Source organism: Heptranchias perlo, chromosome 3, assembly GCF_035084215.1.
Source record: "Heptranchias perlo isolate sHepPer1 chromosome 3, sHepPer1.hap1, whole genome shotgun sequence".
NCBI classification, from domain to species: Eukaryota; Metazoa; Chordata; class Chondrichthyes; order Hexanchiformes; family Hexanchidae; genus Heptranchias; species Heptranchias perlo.
The window spans coordinates 17,377,737-17,397,335 of NC_090327.1; the positions used below are offsets into that span (position 1 = coordinate 17,377,737).

The 19,599-nt window shown below is 42.9% G+C and overlaps 1 protein-coding gene across 3 annotated transcripts in view; it reads right to left on the reverse strand.

The window, feature by feature from the left end:
- Positions 1-19,599, reverse strand: part of ankrd12 (ankyrin repeat domain 12) — a 213,014-nt gene that overhangs the window by 93,574 nt on the left and 99,841 nt on the right. For all 3 annotated transcript variants that reach the window (XM_067978369.1, XM_067978370.1, XM_067978368.1), the window contains exon 2: positions 12,144-12,294. In XM_067978369.1, coding sequence (XP_067834470.1) covers positions 12,144-12,230 — 87 coding nt within the window. In that variant the 5' untranslated portion in view covers positions 12,231-12,294. The remainder of the gene's footprint in view (positions 1-12,143; positions 12,295-19,599) is intronic.

Genomic DNA, 19,599 nt, shown 5'->3' on the forward strand with positions numbered 1-19,599 from the left:
TTCCTCAATGGGACAGAAACATACTGGTCAAGAAAGTTCTCCTGAACACAGTTCAGCAATTCCTCCCCCTCTTTGACCTTCACATTTTTACTATCCCAGTCTATATTAGGATAGTTGAAGTCCTCCATTAGTTCTTGCACCTCTCTAATTTCCCCACAAATTTGCTCCTCTATATCCTTCCCACTAATTGGTGGCCTAAAGAATACACCCAGTAGCGTAATGGCACCTCTATTGTTTCTTAATTCAAACCAAACAGATTCTGTCCTTGGCCCCTACAGGACATCCTCTCTCTCCAGCACTGCAATATTCTCCTTAATCAATTCTGCCACCCTCCCTCCTTTTTTCCTTCCCTATCTTTCCTGAACACCTTGTATCCAGGAATATTTAGTACCCAATTTTGAGCCAGGTCTCCCTTATTGCCACTACATCATATTCCCATGTGGCTAATTGCGCCTGCAGCTCACCAGCCTTATTTACCATGCTTCGTGTGTTTTCACATGCACACTCTTAAATCTACCTTAGACCTTCTCGTATTCTTTGTCTGATCCCACCTAATACTGTACTATTTCTTACTCTAGTGCTATCTGTCTCTCTCAATCCTTTGTGTACCTTGGTTTTCCTTTCTAATGCTACATTCTGGTGCCCATCCTCCTGTCAAATTAGTTTAAACCCTCCCCACAGCACTAGTGAACCCGCCCACAAGGACATTGGTCCCAGCTCTGAGAGGTGCAACCTGTCCGTCCTGAATAGGTCCCTCTTGGCCCAGAACTAGTCCCAATGCCCCATGAATCTGAAGCCCTCCCTCTTGCACCATGTCTCCAGCCACGCATTAACTTGTCTTATCTTCCTATTTCTGTTCTCACTAGTGCGTGGCACTGGGAGTAATCCAGGAGATTACTACATTTGAATTCCTGCTTTTTAATTTCCTTCCTAGCTCCTGAAACTCTGACCGGAGGACCGCATCCCTTTCTTTTCCTATGTCGTCAGTACCCACATGGACCATGACTTCTAGCTGTTCCCCTTCCCCCCGCAGAATATTCTGCGCTCTCTCCGTGATGTCCTTTACCCTGGCACCAGGGAGGCAACATACCAGGGGGCACTCACGTCAGCAGTCTCAGAAACGCCTGTCTGTCCCCCTGACTATCGAATCGCCTATGACCACAGCATTTCTATACTTCACTGTGCCCCCCCCCACACCCGTACAACCGTTCGTTAAGTCCCGTTGGGAATATTGCTTGCAATTCTCAGCACTCCATTAAGGAAAAGATAATCAGAGCTATGGAAAGTGTACAATCAAGATTTACTAGAATGAAACTAGGAATGAGAAGTTATAGTTATAAAGAAAAGCATGTGCATTTTTCACAGGAACAGTGAAGGTAAAAGGCCACCCCCCACCCCTGGGTCTAACAGAGGTTTTAAAAATTATGAAAGCCTTTGAGAAAGTAAATAATGAAAAATAGTTTCCAGTGGTTGGTAAATTGGTAAGGATGGGACAAAAACTTAGGACTGTCACTAGTAAAATGAAGGGGGAATTTGGGAGAATTTTTTCAGAGAGGATTATTAGAATATGCAGTGCTTTACAGAAATGGCTACTGAGGTAGAAACTAAATCACTTAGGGAATTGGATAAGTATATAAAAAGGAAAAATATAAAGAGAAATAGGGAAAGGGCAGAAAAATAGAATTATCAAATTATAGAAATGACAACACAGAAGAAAAACTTTTGGTCCGATGCACCTGTGTTGGTGCTAGCTCTTCAACTGGAGCTATCCACACAAATCCTTTTAGGGTAGAAAGCTCCAGTTGAAGAGCTAGCAAAATATGCACAATAGACTGATTACTCATGTTGTAATTTCTATAAAGCTGCATTCTCAAAAAAAAAATTTGGGAGGGTGGGAAGGGAAGCTTAGCTTGTAATACAATCACAAGGAAATTAGTACTTTCCTCGTGGCTGACTGAACTAGCAGGTTTAAAATGAGGACCAGCAAATATTAGTGCAAACACTGGCTCTTGATCAATAACCCACTAAAACTTTCAGCATTAGGTGGCCCATTATGTTTCAGCCAGCTGAGATTTTATGATTTCAAACAGCCCTCTGACCTGATTCTTGATTTCTAAAAGGAAACAAAAATTGCATGATGGAAATGGCTGACTAATCCTACAACATGCTGGCAAGAATATTAACACTGGTTTAAAAATTGAAGAAATTTATTGCAAGACTATAATTTTCTTCTATTAAAGAAGTTTATTTCAAACAAAAAGTACTCCTGTTAGACATTCCTTTCCCTTTAATGTAATGGCACAATTGGGAACAAAAATTATTTTTATCCCATGGATTTTATGGTCTGATTTTTATATCAACTTTTTTTTTTTGGTTGCAGGACCAATTTTATTTGCAAGAGTTAAGTAAAAATATTAATCTGTCCCAGAATGAATAAAACACTGTGCAAACAGTAGTAACAGAACAGAAAGACAAGTCAGAAGCTATAATTGCTCCCTCAGAGCAAGCCTACATCTCAGCAATCTGAACTTCGTGAAGAAAGCTGAATGGAAAACTTCCACAAAAAGAAACACACAAATATACTCCATTCAAAGAATGCATTGTGTGTATACAACAATTTTGCAACAAGGGGCAACATGAAGACAGACTCTTTTTCCAAACTGGGACACTGCTCTGCATGAGATTTGTGCAGGTCTCGAGACAAACACAATTGTGTAGCTAGGACATTGGGCAAACTTGATTTTTTTTTTAAAAGCATAAAATTTAAAATGTTTTAGTGCAATTTTTGAATTACATAGCAATAACTACAAGCAAGAGAAAAAAACCAAGCAAAAATACAAACAAAAGCACAGCAAGGTCCCACAAACAGTAGTGAGATAAATGACCAGTTAATCTATTTTGGTGGTGTTGGTTGAGGGATAAATGTTAACCAAGACCTGGAGAACTCTCCTGCTCTTCTTTGAACGGTGCCATGCAATCTTTCACATACACCCGAACAGGTAGACAGGGCCTCAGCTTAACATCTCATTCTAAAGACGGCACTGAAGTTTAACACTAGATTATATGCACTTTTACAATACTGTTCAGTTAGTTTGTCTCATGGGAAAGGAGCATCAGTGTGCCAGAACAAACTTGTACTAACAACTTGCATTTATATAGCACCTTTAATGTAGTAAAAATGCACGGACTTTCTAAAACATCCCAAGGCGTTTCACAGGAGCGTAATCAGACAAAAATATTTGTGGGTTCTTAATTCTGCCACTGGGATAAGGGAGCTGGCACATGGCAGTCGGCTGGCTCTCTCTTGCAATCCAAACTAAACAAATGCCAAAGTAAAAAAAAGTGTGAAACCTCCTGCAAATATGTACACGCGTTCTCAGGTGCCCCATGTCCTAACTTCTGAAAGACAGCATCAACTACCAAAAAGAAAAAAACAGTACAAATAATATTAAAAAAAACTGGAACTGTTGGAAGTCTGAAATAAAAACACAAAATGCTAGAAATACATCGCAGGTCCTACAACATCTGTGAAGACAAAAGATCAGGTTAATGCTTCTTTCAAGGGGTCCACACTCGAAATGTTAACCTATCTATTTTCTTTGCACATACTGATGGTTGTACTATTTATTTCCAGCAGTCATTTTTTTCCCTCCAAAAGGAAAACAGTGCCTTTATTACAGAATTTTAAAAAATCATTTGTAGCAGGAGTGTCCAAGCTTTTGTCACTTTGCGCATTCCATGAAGACAGGTAATGTAAAATGTTTAAATCAATGTTTGCATTAATTTACATTATTCTCAAGCTGTGGATACACATGGATCCAGGTGTTCCAATTTATGATTTATCCATCAATGAAGTAACTGCACTAAGAAAATCCTTATCCAAACTTCGAAGCCTAGAACATTTAGACAAGCCAAACTAGTAAGCTGCAACTACAAGTACAAATCGAACTAAATTGCTTGGGGGTTTGTGGGCAAGTGGACTATAGTTAGGACACCCTGATATGCAGCAACAGAAACAGTGCTAGTAAGTCTGTAAATAGAGAATTACAATATCCCAAAAATAACAAGACTGTAAGAAATCTCAAGTTTTTTGGGACTGGTTTGAAAATCTATGCACTAATATTCAAGAATATACAGAACATCATGACACCGGAATGTAAGTAATCACCTTTACATCTGTTCTGTTGCTTTCCACTTCTGCCGCTACCTCCATGCATCTTCAGCCAAAAGCGGCAAGTGGAGAATTCTACTCAGTCTCCTGCCAAGGTCCCCCACCATCATAGATACCAGTGTCCAACCAAATTGGTTTGCTTCACGTGATGTTATAAGGCAGCTGATTGCACTGGACATGACAAAGGCTATGGGCCCTAATAACATCCCAGATATAGTGCTGAAGGCCTGTGTGCCAGAACTAGCTGGTTCCCTAGCCAAGCTATTCCATTGCAGTTATAACACTAGTATCTACTAGACAATAGGTAAAATTGTCCAGGTATACCTTATCCACAAAGAAAGTAGAACAAATCTAACCTGGCTATTTATAATTCTATCAGCCTCCTCCCAATTATCAGCAAACTGTTTTAAGAAGTAATCAACACATACTCACCAATAACCTGGTCGCTTATGCTCAGTTTGGGTTCTGCAAGAAGCACTTATCACAGTCTTGATTCAGACATGGATGCAAGAGCTGAATGCCAGAAGAGAGATCAGAGGAGCTGCCCTCGATATCAATGATGTGGAGATGCCGGTGATGGACTGGGGTTGACAATTGTAAACAATTTTACAACACCAAGTTATAGTCCAGCAATTTTATTTTAAATTCACAAGCTTTCGGAGGCTACCTCCTTCCTCAGGTGAACGATGTGGAAATGATATCAAGGCAGCATTTGACCAAATATGGCACCAAAGAGCTCAAGCAAAATTGAGGTCAATGAAAAAACATTCCAGTAGCTGGAGATATAGCTGACAAACTGGAAAATGGTTGTCAGAGGGCAATCATTGAAGCCCCAAGATTTCACTGCCAGAGTTCCACAGGGCAGTGGCATCAGCCCAACCATCTTCAGCTGCTTCAATGACCGTCCCTCCATCATAAGGTCAAGAGTGGGGTCGTTTGCTGACTATCCTACAGTGTTCAGCTCGATTCATATCTCTGATAATGGAACACCCAATGCCAATCTCCAGCAGGATCTGGACAACAGGCTTGGATTGACAAGTGACAGGTAACATCTGTGTCACTTATGTGCCTAGCAATGATTATCTCAATCATTTCCCCTGACCTTGAGCCGTGACACAGTTGGTATAAATCTCCAGGGACTAGAGCACAAAATCTAGTCTGAGACTCCAGTGCAGTACTGAGGGAGTACTGCCCACGGCACTATTTCGAAGAAGAGCAGGGAGTTCTCCCCTGTGTCCTGACCAATATTTATCCCTCAATCAACATCACAACAGATTATCTGGTCATTATCATATTGATGTTTGTGGGATCCTGCTATGTGCAAAGTGGCTGCCACATTTCCTACATTACAACAGTGACTACATCTCAAAAGTACTTCATTGGCAGTAAAGGGCTTTGGGACATCCTGAAGTTGTGAAAGGCCCTATATAAATTTAAGTCTTTTTTTCCCTCTCAACAGCACCTCCATCAACGACTCCCCTACTATCAATATCTTGGGGTCACCAATAACCAGAAGCTTAACTGGACCAACCATATTAACACTGTGGCTACAAGAGTAGAAGCCTGGGTTCTCTGCAACAAGTGAGTCACTTCCAGACCCCTTAATACTCTACTCTACATGGCTCAAGTCAGGAGCGAGATCAAATAAAGCACCTGCTTGAATGAAGCCCCTGAATTCTATTATCCACCCCCTTCACCACTGCTGTACGGTGGTTGCAGCATATACTGTCTGCAGCAGGGGTGTCAAATGTGCTGAATCCGCCCCATGGTGTGCGGTGCTTAGAAACGGGACATGAATTGCCCGGACGCTGCTTCTAACAGCTCAATGGAACTGCGGCCTTTAAATTTCACACTGCAGCAGCGGCGGCCTGCCATCCCGCCCAGTTATGTCCGCCCTACCAGCGCAGAGAACCTGCCCCCAGTCAAGGTTGACTGGAAACAGGGCCAGCTGAAACTCCAGGAATGGCACTATAATTCCACCATACCAGCACAAGGAGTGAAAGTGTTGCTACTTGGGGATTTCAGAGCTGAGTATGAATTCTTATTTGGCAGTGTCATTCCTGCATTCTGGAGCACGCGTGTATGGCAGCACATATTAAATGTGCAGTCTTCCGATGCCATTTGTTCCGAAATGCGCTTAGCAGGAGCGTGTTGTCACACTGACATTACAATTGCGTTCACATGCAGGGACTCAGAATTGGCTTCGGAATCCCAGGGAAAATCAAATCTGTGTGAAAATTGGGTCTACATGACTGGTGTGAAAACGATGATGAACTGATCTCACTTTGCAATGTGCTCCCATACACAATATCTTGGACTCCCTGGAAAGATTTAAGACAAACCATATCGGGTCCTAAAACCACAATATACGTTTAGTTCCAAAATGTAGAATGTACTAAATTTATCATTTTGAATATTTTGTCTTCAGTGCCAAAGACATCAGTGCAAACTAACAAGGAGGAAATAGAATACTATGTGATGGACATGAATTCAACTCCCTTATAGAGTCAAAACTCTCAATTCCTGCCAGATGACTGTTCTTCTCAACACTCAATTGAAATTCCAATATTCCAAGCACACAGAATCAGACAAAAATCATAGAATCTTACAGGACAGAAGGAGACCATTTGGCCTGTCGTGCCTGTGCCAGATCTTTGAAAGAGCTGTCCAATTTAATCCCACACCCAGCTTTTTCCCCATAACCCTGCAAATTAGACGTCTTCAAGTATATGCCTTTTGAAAGTCCATATATACAGAAACTGCACTACACTACGGTGTGCAGACAACACAGTGTGAAGGAGAGTTTGGTACGTGTGGGAGTTTAAGGGTTAATCTCTTTAAAATCTAGTGCATATTGCTTTCAACTGTTTAAGTTCAATTGCTATTAACTGTTAAAAATTTAAACTTTAAAATTGAACTTAAGTTTCTGTCCGGCTTCAGCAGAGAGAGCTGCTGTAGCAAGTTAATTGGTTAGCTAGATTAAACTGGTACTTGAAGGTGGGGCAGGCCTGACTCATCTGAGTCACAAACCGTAGAAATACAGGGGCCTGTCAGTGCAAACAGCACGGTGTGCAGACAACACAGTGTGAACTGCTGAGAGTTTGGTATGTGTGGGAGTTGGGGGAAGGAGGTGCTGCTTTGCCTTGCTTTTCCTAACTTTTTCCCCAGAGCGGCAGTGGACCTGAGAGTAGAAGACTGAGATTGGGGAATAAAAGCAGCAGCAGACCTGCAACAAGAGACAACTACTGTGCGACGTCACAGGTGAGGCAGGAGAGTCTGAGAGGTGAGCACAGTATAAAAGGAGTGACCTAGAGCGGGAGGAGAGTCTGAGAGTCTAAGGCAAGTCATGTCAGCAGAGCTCGCACCCGTGATATGCTCCTCCTGCACTATGTGGGAAGTCATGGACAATACCAGTGTCCCTGGCGACCATGTGTGCAGGAAGTGTGTCCAGCTGCAGCTACTGGCTAACCGTCTTTCGGAGCTGGAGCTGCGGGTGGATTCACTGTGGAGCATCCGCGATGCTGAGACTATCGTGGATAGCACGTTCAGTGAGGTGGTCACACCGCAGGTAAAGATTACGCAGGCAGAAAAGAAATGGGTGACCGCCAGGCAGAGCAGGAGTCCCCTGGGGCCATCTCCCTCTCAAACAGATATTCTGCTTCAGATACTGTTGGGGGAGATGGCTTATCAGGGCAAAGCAGCAAGAGCCAGGTTTGGGGCACCACGGGTGGCTCTGCTGCACAGGAGGGGAGGAAGAAGAGTGGCAGGGCTATAGTGATAGGGGATTCAATTGTAAGGGGAACAGATAGGCGTTTCTGCGGCCACAAACGTGACTCCAGGATGGTATGTTGCCTCCCTGGTGCTAGGGTCAAGGATGTCACGGAGCGGCTGCAGGGCATTCTGGAGGGGGGAGGGTGAACAGCCAGTAGTCGTGGTCCATATTGGTACCAACGACATAGGTAGAAAAAGGGATGAGGTCCTGCAAGGTGAATTTAAGGAGTTAGGAGATAAATTAAAAAGCAGGACTTCAAAGGCAGTGATCTCAGGATTACTACCGGTGCCACGTGTTAGTGAGTATAGGAACAGGAGAATAGACAGGATGAATGCGTGGCTGTAGGGATGGTGTAGGAGGGAGGGATTTAGATTCCTGGGACATTGGGACCGGTTCTGGGGAAGGTGGGACCTGTACAAGCGTGACTGGTTATACCCGAGCAGGACCAGGACCAATGTCCTCGCGGGAGTGTTTGCTAGTGCTGTTGGGGAAGGTTTAAACTAGAGTGGCAGGGGGATGGGAACCTGAGCGGGGAGTCAGAAGGGGATAAAATTGAGAGCAGCAAGAGAGGGGAAGACCCAGGGGAAATCTACAATACAAATAGTACAAACAGTTGTTCAAGAACAAGTGAGAGGGAAAAGCGTAGAGCAGCGGAAAGAAAGTGTACTTTAGGCACGACAGATAAAATAAAAACTAGAAATTGTAAGGCGATTAACCCAGCATCAAAGCTGTGGCAGGGGGTTGGGAACCTGAGCAGGGAGACAGAGGAAAGCGTGTCAGGAAGGGACAGAAGGTTATGGAGTAAAAGGTAAAGTGTTAAAAAAGGAAAAAGCAGGAACTAAGTGTCACAAAACATATTTGAAAGTTCTTTATCTGAATGCACGTAGCATTCGTAACAAAATGGACGAGTTAATGGCACAAATAACTACGTATGGGTATGATCTTGTGGCCATTACAGAAACATGGCTGCAGGGTGACAACGACTGGGAATTAAATATGCCAGGGTATTTAACAATCAGGAAGGACAGGCCGGAAGGAAGGGGAGGTGGGGTGGCTATGTTAATAAAGAAAGGAATCACTGTAATACAGAGAAATGATATTGGGACAAAGGATCAGGAAAATGAAACAGTTTGGGTAGAGACAAGGAATAATAAGGGGAAAAAAACACCAGTGGGCGTAGTATATAGGCCTCCTAATAGTTGCAGCTCTGCTGGAAGAAGTATTAATCAGGAAATAGTCGGGGCATGTAATAAGGGAACAGCTATAATTATGGGGGATTTTAACTATCATATTAACTGGACAAATCAAATTGGGCAGGGCAGCCTTGAGCAAGAGTTTATTGAGTGTATTAGGGATGGATTTCTTGAGCAGTATGTAACTGATCCTACAAGGGGGCAAGCAACCTTGGACCTGGTCCTGTGTAATGAGCCAGGATTAATTAATAATGTCCCAGTTAAGGATCCCCTTGGAATGAGTGACCATAACATGGTTACATTCCATATCCAATTAGAGGGTGAGAAGGTTGGTTCTCAAACAAGCGTACTGAGCTTGAATAAAGGAGACTATGATAGTATGAGAGCGGAATTGATTAAAGTGGACTGGGAAAATAGATTAAAGGGTAAGGCGGTACATGAGCAGTGGTGTTCATTCAAGGAGTTATTTTACAACTTAAAAAAAATATATACTCCACTGAGGAAAAAAGGGTGTAAAAGAAATGAGAGCCATCCTTGCCAAGAAATTAAGGATAGTTTCCGACTAAAAACAAGGACATATATGGTAGCCAAACTTAGTGGGAGGATAGAAGATTGGGAAGTCCTCAAAAGACAGCAAAAAGTAACTAAAGGATTGATTAAGAAAGGGAAGATGGATTATGAAAATAAATTAGCAAAAAATATAAAAACAGATAGCAAGAGTTTCTACAGTTATATAAAAAGAAAAAGGGTGGCTAAGGCAAACGTAGGTCCCTTAGAGGATGAGACCGGGAAATTAATGGTGGGAAACACGGAGATGGCAAAAATGCTGAACAAATATTTTGTTTCAGTCTTTACGGTAGAGGACACGAAGAATATCCCAACACTGGACAAACAGGGGGCTCGAGGGGGGGAGGAGCTAAATACGATTAAAATCACTACGGGATTGGTACTCAGTAAATTAATGGGACTCAAGGCGGATAAATCCCCTGGATCTGATGGCTTACATCCCAGGGTCTTGAGGGAAGTGGCAGTAGGGATTGTGGATGCTTTGGTAATAATTTTCCAAAATTCTCTGGACTTGGCAAAGGTCCCGGCAGATTGGAAAACTGCTAATGTAACACCCTTATTTAAAAAGGGTAGTAGGCAGAAGGCTGGAAATTATAGACCAGTTAGCCTAACATCTGTGGTGGGTAAAATTTTGGAGTCTATTATTAAGGAGACAGTAGCGGAACATTTGGATAAACATAATTTAATAGGACAAAGTCAGTATGGCTTTACGAAGGGGAAGTCATGTCTGACAAATTTGCTTGAGTTCTTTGAGGACATAACGTACAGGGTGGATAAAGGGGAACCAGTGGACGTAGTGTATTTAGACTTCCAGAAGGCATTCGACAAGGTGCCACATAAAAGATTATTGCTCAAGATAAAGAATCACTGGATTGGGGGTAATATTCTGGCATGGGTGGAGGATTGGTTATCTAACAGGAAGCAGAGAGTTGGAATAAATGGTTCATTCTCGGACTGGCAACCAGTAGCCAGTGGTGTTACACAGGGGTTGGTGCTGGGTCCCCAACTCTTTACAATCTATATTAACGATTTGGAGGAGGGGACCGAGTGTAATGTATCAAAGTTTGCAGATGATACAAAGATGGGAAGGAAAGTGGAGAGTGGGCGGAGATTTGGCAGATGCAATACAATATTGGAAAATGTGAGGTTATGCACTTTGGCAGGAAAATTCAGAGAGCAAGTTATTATCTTAATGGCGAGAAACTGGAAAGTACTGCAGTACAAAGGGATCTGGGGGTCCTAGTGCAAGAAAATCAAAAAGTTAGTATGCAGGTGCAGCAGGTGATCAAGAAGGCCAACGGAATGTTGGCTTTTATTGCTCGGGGGATAGAATATAAAAACAGGGAGGTATTGCTGCAGTTATATAAGGTATTGGTGAGACCGCACCTGGAATACTGCATACAGTTTTGGTCTCCATACTTAAGAAAAGACATACTTGCTCTCGAGGCAGTACAAAGAAGGTTCACTCGGTTAATCCCGGGGATGAGGGGGCGGACATATGAGGAGAGGTTGAGTAGATTGGGACTCTACTCATTGGAGTTCAGAAGAATGAGAGGCGATCTTATTGAAACATATAAGATTGTGAAGGGGCTTGATCGGGTGGATGCGGTAAGGATGTTCCCAAGGATGGGTGAAACTAGAACGAGGGGGCATAATCTTAGAATAAGGGGCTGCTCTTTCAAAACTGAGATGAGGAGAAACTTCTTCACTCAGAGGGTGGTAGGTCTGCGGAATTTGCTGCCCCAGGAAGCTGTGGAAGCTACATCATTAAATAAATTTAAAACAGAAATCGACAGTTTCCTAGAAGTAAAGGGAATTAGGGGTTATGGGGAGCGGGCAGGAAATTGGACATGAATTTAGATTTGAGGTTAGGATCAGATCAGCCATTATCTTATTGAATGGCGGAGCAGGCTCGAGGGGCCGATTGGTCTACTCCTGCTCCTAAGTCTTATGTTCTTACATTCATCAACCCTCTATGTTACTTCATCAAAGAACCAATCAGGTTAGTCAGACACAATTTGCCTTTAACAAATCCATGTTGGCTGATCCTTATTAACCCATGCTTCTCCAAGTGAGAATTAATTTTGTCCTTGACAATGGTTTCGAGTAGTTTTCCCACCACTGACATTGGTCTGTAGTTACCAAGTTTATCCCATTCCCCATTTTTGAACAGGGGTGTAACTGTGTTAATTCGAGTAACTCTTTCTTTTAAAAATGTTTACTGAGAATGAGTCTTCATGTTCAAAGTTTTTTTCCTTTGACAGCAAACTAAAATTAATATACTCAAATTTGCAAACGATAATCCAGGGCAAATCAAATAGGCAAATTTTCAATAATATTAGTAAAATATTCCTAATTTTAGTAGGGAATTGTACATATGCAAAGGCAGTTATGCCAACCTATTATTTACAATAAGATTTCACTTTAAAGCATGTCTTACCTTTCTTCCAGTCTGTTTTTCAACCATGTTGCTGTTGCAATCAGAACTCTCAGTCTGTGCTGTTCTTGAAGACCCAGATTTGGGCATTTTACAGCTTTTTTTCCTTTCTCCTCAGCTGCCTGTTTCAGGCAACAATATGGTCATCCTTTATCTGAAAAGCAGAAGTAAAATGTATTTGTCTTACAGCATTCGCAGCCTTAGAAGTGCAACTGACTTTCTTTAATGGAAATTGTTTTTAAGACTTTTTTTTAGGCTTAGCTAGTATCATTACCAAGGACCTGATGGCTTACATCCCATGGTTCTAAAAGAGGTGGCTGCAGAGATAGTAGATGGATTGGTTGTGATTTTCCAAAATTCCCTAGATTCTAGAAGTGTCCCAGTGGATTGGAAGATAGCAAATGTAACACAGCAATTCAAAAAAGGAGGGAGAGAGAAAGGAGGGAGAGAGAAAACAGAACTACTGTCCAGTTAGCCTGACATCAGTAGTCAGGAAAATGCTGGAATCCATTATTAAGGATGTGGCGCACTTAGAAAATCATAACATGATTAGGCAGAGTCAACATGGTTTTATGAAAGGGAAATTATGTTTGACAAATCTACTGGAGTTTTTTTTTAGGATCTAACTAGAAGGGTAGATAAAGGGGAACCAGTGCATGTGGTACGTTTGGATTTTCAAAAGGCATTCGATAAGGTGCCACACAAAAGGTTGTTACACAAGATAAGGGCTCATGAGGTTGGGAGTAATATATTTGCACGGATGGAGGATTGGTTAACGGACAGAAAACAGAGTAGGAATAAACGGGTCATTTTCAGGTTGGCAGGCTGTAACTAGCGGGGTGCTGCAAGGATCAGTGCTTGGGCCTCAGCTGTTTACAATCCATATTGATGCCAGAGGATTGGAGGACTGCTAACGTTGCACCGTCGTTTTAAAAGGGAGAAAGAGATAGACCGAGTAATTATAAGCCAGTCAGTCTAACCTCGGTGGTGGGCAAATTATTGGAATCAATTCTGAGGGACAACGTAAATTGTCATTTAGAAAGGCAAGGGTTAATCAAGGACAGTCAGCATGGATTTGTTAAGGGAAGGTCGTTTCTGACTAACTTGATTGAATTTTTGCGAGCAGGTAACAAGGAGGCTCGCTGAGGGTAACGCGTTTGATGTAGTGTACGTGGATTTTAGCAAGACTTTTGACAAGGTCCCACATGGCAGACTGGTCAAAAAAGTAAAAGCCCACGGGATCCAAAGGAAAGCAGCAAGTTGGATCTAAAATTGGCTCAGTGGCAGGAAGCAAAGGGTAATGGTTGACGGGTGTTGATGCGACTGGAAGGCTGTTTCCAGTGGGGGTCCGCTTTTTTTGGTATATATTAATGATTTGGACTTGAATGTGAGGGGCTTGATCAAGAAGTTTGCAGATGATTCAAAAATTGGCCGTGTGGTTGATAGTGAGGAGGAAAGCTGTAGCCTGCAGGAAGATATCAATGGACTCGTCAAGTGGGCAGAAAAGTGGCAAATAGAATTCGATCTGGAGAAGTGAGAGGTGATGCATTTGGGGAGGGCAAACAAGGCAAGGGAGTACACAATAAATGGGAAAATACTGAGAGGTGTAGAGGAACAAAGGGACCTTGGCGTGCATGTCCACAGATCCCTGAAGGTAGCAGGAAAGGTAGATAAGGTGGTTAAAAAGGCATACGGGATACTTTCCTTTATTAGCCGAGGCATAGAATATAAGAGCAGGAAAGTTATGCTAGAACTGTATAAAACATTGGTTAAGCCACAGCTTGAGTACTGTGTACTGTTCTCGTCACCACATTACAGGAAAGATGTGATTGCACTTGAGGGTACAGAGGAGATTTACGAGGATGTTGCCAGGGCTGGAGAATTTTAGCTATGAGGAAAGATTGGATAAGCTGGGGTTGTTTTCTTTGGAACAAAGGAGACTGAAGGGAGATTTAAATGAGATATAAAATTATGACGGGAGTGGATAGGAAAGGCCTATTTCCCTTAGCAGAGGTGTCAGTGACCAGGGGGCATAGATTTAAAGTAATTGATAGAAGGATTAGACTGGAGCTGAGGAGAACGTTTTTCACCCAGAGGGTGGTGGGGGTCTGGAACTCACTGCTTGAAAGGTGGTAGAGGCAGAAACCCTCAACTCATTTAAAAAGTACTTGGATGTGTACTTGAAGTGCCGTAACCTACAGGGCTATGGACCAAGTGCTGGAAAGTGGGATCAAGCTGGATAGCTCTTTTTCAGCCGGCAGGGACACGATGGGCCGAATGGCCTATTTCTGTGCTGTAACTTTCTATGATTCTATGATGAAGGGATGGAGTGTAATGTATCCAAGTATGCTGACGATACAAAGCTAGGTGGGAAAGTAAGCTGTGAGGAGGACACAAACAGTCTGCAAAGGGATATAGACAGCTTAAGTGAGTGGGCAAGAAGGTGGAGTATAATGTGGGGAAATGTGAAGTCATTCACTTTGGCAGGATGAATAGAAAAACAGGATTTTTTTTTAAATGATGAGAAATTATTAAATGTTGGTGTTCAGATGGATTTGGGTGTCCTTGTACACGAAACACAGAATGTTAACATGCAGGTACAGCAAGCAATTAGGAAGGCAAATGGTATGTTGGCCTTTATTGTAAGGAGGTTGGAGTACAAGAGTAAGGAAGTCTTGCTGCAATTGTACAGGGCTTTGTTGAGACCATACCTGGAGTACTGTGTACAGTTTTGGTCTCCTTACCTAAGGAAGGATATACTTGCCTTAGGAGGTGTTGCAACGAAAGTTCACCAGATTGATTCCTGGGATGAGTGTGTTGTATTATGAGGAGAGATTGAGTAGAATGGGCCTATACTCTCTGGAGTTTAGAAGAATGAGAGTTGATCTCATTGAAACATGTAAGATTTGGAGAGGGCTGAATAGGGTAGATGCTGAGAGGCTGTTTCCCCTGGCTGGAAAGTCTAGAACTAGGGGGCATAGTCTCAGAATAAGGCGAAAGACACTTAGGATTGAGATGAGGAGAAATTTCTTCACTCAGGGTTGTCCATATTTGGAATTCTCTACTCCAGAGGACTGAGGATGCTCAGTAGTTGAGTATATTCAAGGCTGAGATTGATAGATTTTTGGACTCAAGGGGAAACAAACGGATATGGGATTGGACGGGAAAGTGGAGTTGAAGTCGAAGATCAGCCATGATCTTATTGAATGGTGGAGCAGGCTTGAGGGGCCATTTGGCCTACTCCTGCTCCTATTTCTTACGTTCTTATGTTAAAATGAATGAATCTCAACTACTAGGAAATCAACATTTGCCTGGTAAGGAATGTACATGCCTTCCCTGCAGAGATGTTGCCCACTTACCTAAGCCAGTGAATCTAGATGCAGGCTGGCAAGAAACAAGGCTTAGGGACTCCCAAGTATGTTGAGGTACAGCTGTAGTTTAAATTGGCTAAAACCAAGCAGCCGAAACAGCAGTCAGCATTGGTAAGATTCTCATCACTTGTCTAACTAGACCATTGACATACAAGATTATCTGGAGCAGAATAGGAAGAATCCTAGCTCCCAGTGACAGGTCTACCCATGGAGATCCAAATGAACCACATCAGCTCAATTGTGCCTGGAGCATAGTAGACTGGGCTGGCTCAGGTATTAATTAATGAGCGTGTCACAACAGATCACTCTGGTTCCAATCTCTCATTACCAGGCTCCTACTTGACCCCGCTTACCATCTTCCCCCACCCCTCCCAAGCAGGAAAGTCATTATGATGGTTTGAGCCCTTGCTAGGCAGTTAACAGGTACCAGGAACTTTGCCCACTTGTCATGGTGAGCAGCACATCTCACCATAAAATGTGTATATTGCCACTATTCTCTTGACCATAGCACAGACACATATCATACTGAATCCCATAACAGATGGGAGTTGCAAAGTTTAAGCAGCAACTGCTTGTCTCTCTGCAACCTAATCAAGGTAGGCACTGAACCAGTGAGCATGTTTGCATACCTAGCATCCACGTTACACTTTCAGCAGCTATCATGTCAAACCCAAGAGCTTCCCCATCAACTCAATGGCAGTTATCAGCCTTCAGAATGGAAGGCTCTATGTTGGATAGCTTGGGACGTGTCAGCCACCTTGCTGTTCTAAATGTCCAAGTCCAGGATTAATTGTCACTAACTTCAAAGTCCAAGTTTTTTGTTAAGGGTCTTGGACAAAAATGTTTGCAGTAAGGCTGAGTCTTTCCAGAGTGCTGAGCAAAATGCTGGTGCAGCCTGGAGCCCTCTGTCCTGTGACCATTTACACTTTTTGCCACAAATCCACCTCAGTGCTTGGTCTTCAATCTCTTAAATGAGCCATATTAAAGGCCTTCAAATGGCCAAGAGGAGCAACTCATGCATGTCTCGTGGTCTTAAATAAGAAGGAGCATGGACATGTACCATGTATGTCACAAGCTAATCTACACTGGGACTTAAGTCACTGAAGAGAAACAAGAATGACCAGAGCATCCCTCTCCTCTGCTGAGTGCTGTCCAATCCAAACTTAGCATTCAGCAGAACCCTTAATTACAAATATGAATCCCTTCCTAGCCCTCGTGCTAGCTGATACTATAAGTGGTTCCCTCTCCTCAGATGCTGTCCATTTCCATTTCAAAATTGCCATCACCCCCTTTTAAAAAAAACCTTATTGCCCATTCTTTAGTGTCCTCACAACCTGTCGTCTCCTCCCAGGTTTCTGTCCCTTCCACAGCAACGAAATGGCCCCAACCAAAGTCACAACTGGCATTTGCTGTGACTTTGTGCTATTGTGCATTATCCTGCCTCATCCTCAATGACCTCTCTGCAACCTTTGACATGGTTAACCACAACTCCAATGGCTCTGCTCCATTGTTCAGCTTCTTCCCTCCCCAGACAGTGGTCAGAGCACCTCAACTAATGGCTTTTCTTCCCATCCCTGCACTATCACCTTGGAAGTCCTCCAAGGATCTTTCCTTGCCCTGCATCTACATGGTGTCCCTTGGTGACATCATTTGCAAACACTGGGTTAAGCTTCCACACATGTACAGTGATGACATCCAACTCTATCCTTCTCAATTCCTCCACTGCCTCCACACTGTTAGACTGCTTATCCAACATCCAGTCTTGGATGAACCATAAATTTCTCCAACTAAACACTGGGAACACTAAAGCCAGTGTCTTCAGCCCCCACCACAAGCTCTATACCCTTGCAAACTCCATCCCCTTATCCAGACGCAGTCTCAGACTTAACCAGAGTGTTTGTAACCTTGGCGTCCAATATGACTCCATAACCTCTCCACCACAAAACCCGCCCAATTCCATCTCCATAACATTGCCCCTAATTCAGCCTACCTGCTGCCAAAAGCCTCATCCATGCCTTTGGTCACCCCCAGACTTGATTATTCCAATAGTCTCCTGGCCAGTTCGTGTGAACATGTGGGATAACAAACAAACCAGTTACTTTATACGGAATAAAGTAAATTTTGGAAAACAAATGACAGTGACAACAAATCTCAACATCCCAGGGTTTTGAAAAAAGTGCTATAGAGATAGTGGAGATAGAGATATTGGTTATCATCTTACAAAATTCTGTAGATTCTGGAATGGTTCCTGCAGATTGGAGGGTAGCAAATGTAACCCCACTATTTAAAAGAGGGAGAGAGAAAACAGGGAATTACAGACTTGTTAGCCTGACATTTATAATAGGGAAAATGCTAGAATTTATTATAAAGGATGATATAACAGGACATTTAGAAAATAATAGGATTTGGCAGAGTCAATATGGATTTATGAAAGGAAAATCATGTTTGACAAACCTATTGGAATTCTTTGAGGATGTAACTAGTAGAATAGATAAGGGGGAAACCAGTGGATGTGGTGTATTTGGATTTTCAGAAGGCTTTTGATAAGGTCCCACACAGGAGGTTGGTGAACAAAGTTAGAGCACATGGAATTGGGGGTAATATACTGGCATGGACTAAGAATTGGTTAACAGACAGAAAACAGAGTAGGAATAAACGGGTCTTTTTCAGGTTGGCAGACTGTGACTAGTGGGATACCGTAGGGATTGGTGCTTGGGCCCCAGCTATTGACAATCTATATCAATGATTTGGATGAGGGGACCAAATGTAATAGAACCATAGAAAAGGGGGCCATTCGGCCCATTGTGCCCACGCCGGCTCGAAGAACAACCAGGTGTCCATTCTAATCCCACCTTCCAGCACCCGGTTCGTAGCCCTGCAGCTTACAGCATTTTAGGGGCAGGTCCAGGTACTTTTTAAAAAAGAGTTGAGGGTCCCTGCCTCTACCACCAATTCGGCAGCAAATTCCATACACCCACCACCCTCTGGGAAAAAAAGTTTTTTCCTCATGTCCCCTCTAATCCTTCCGCCAATCAGTTTAAATCTATGTCCTCTAGTTCTTGAACTCTCCGCTAGGGGAAGCAGGTACTTCCTGTCTACTCTATCTGGGCCCCTCATAATTTTGTACACCTCAATCAAGTCACCCCTCAGCCTCCTCTGCTCCAAGGAAAACAACCCCAGCCTATCCAATCTCTCCTTGTAGCTGCAACATTCTTGTAAATCTTCTCTGCACTCTCTCCAGAGCAATTATGTCCTTCCTGTAATGTGGTGACCAGAACTGCGCACAATACTTTAGCTGTAGCCTTACCAGCATTTTATACAGTTCCATCATTACATCCCTGCTTTTGTATTCTATACTTCGGGTAATAACGGAGAGCATTCCATATGCCTTCTTCACAACCTTATCTACCTGTCCTGCCACCTTCAGGGACCTGTGCACATGCACTCCAAGGTCTCTCAATTCCTCTACCCCTCTTCGTATATTCCCGTTTACTGCGTATTCCCTTTTACTGTTTGCCCTCCCTAAGTGCCTTACCTCACAATTCTCTGGGTTGAACTCCATTTGACACTTTTCCGCCCACTCCACCAACCCATTGATATCATCTTGGAGTCTACAGCTATCCTCTTCACTATCAACTACACGGCCAATTTTTGTGTCGTCTGCAAATTTGCCAATCATGCACCCTACATTCAAGTAATATTTCCAAGTTTGCTGATTACATAAAACAAGGTGAGAATGTGAGTTGTGAAGAAGATGCAAAGAGGCTTCAAAGGGATATAGACAGGCTAAGTGAGTGGGCAGATGGAATATAATGTGGAAAAATGTGAAGTTATCCACTTTGGTAGGAAAAACAGAAATGCAGAGTATTTTTTAAATGGCGAGAGATTGGGAAATGTTGATGTTCAAAGGGACCTGGGTGTCCTTGTACATGAGTTGCTGAAAGCTAACATGCAGGTGCAGCAAGCAATTAGGAAGGCAAATGGTATGTTGGCCTTTATTACAAGAGGATTTGAGTACAGGAGTAAAGATATCTTACTGCAATTATATAGGGCCTTGGTGAGACTGCACCTGGAGTATTGAGTACAAT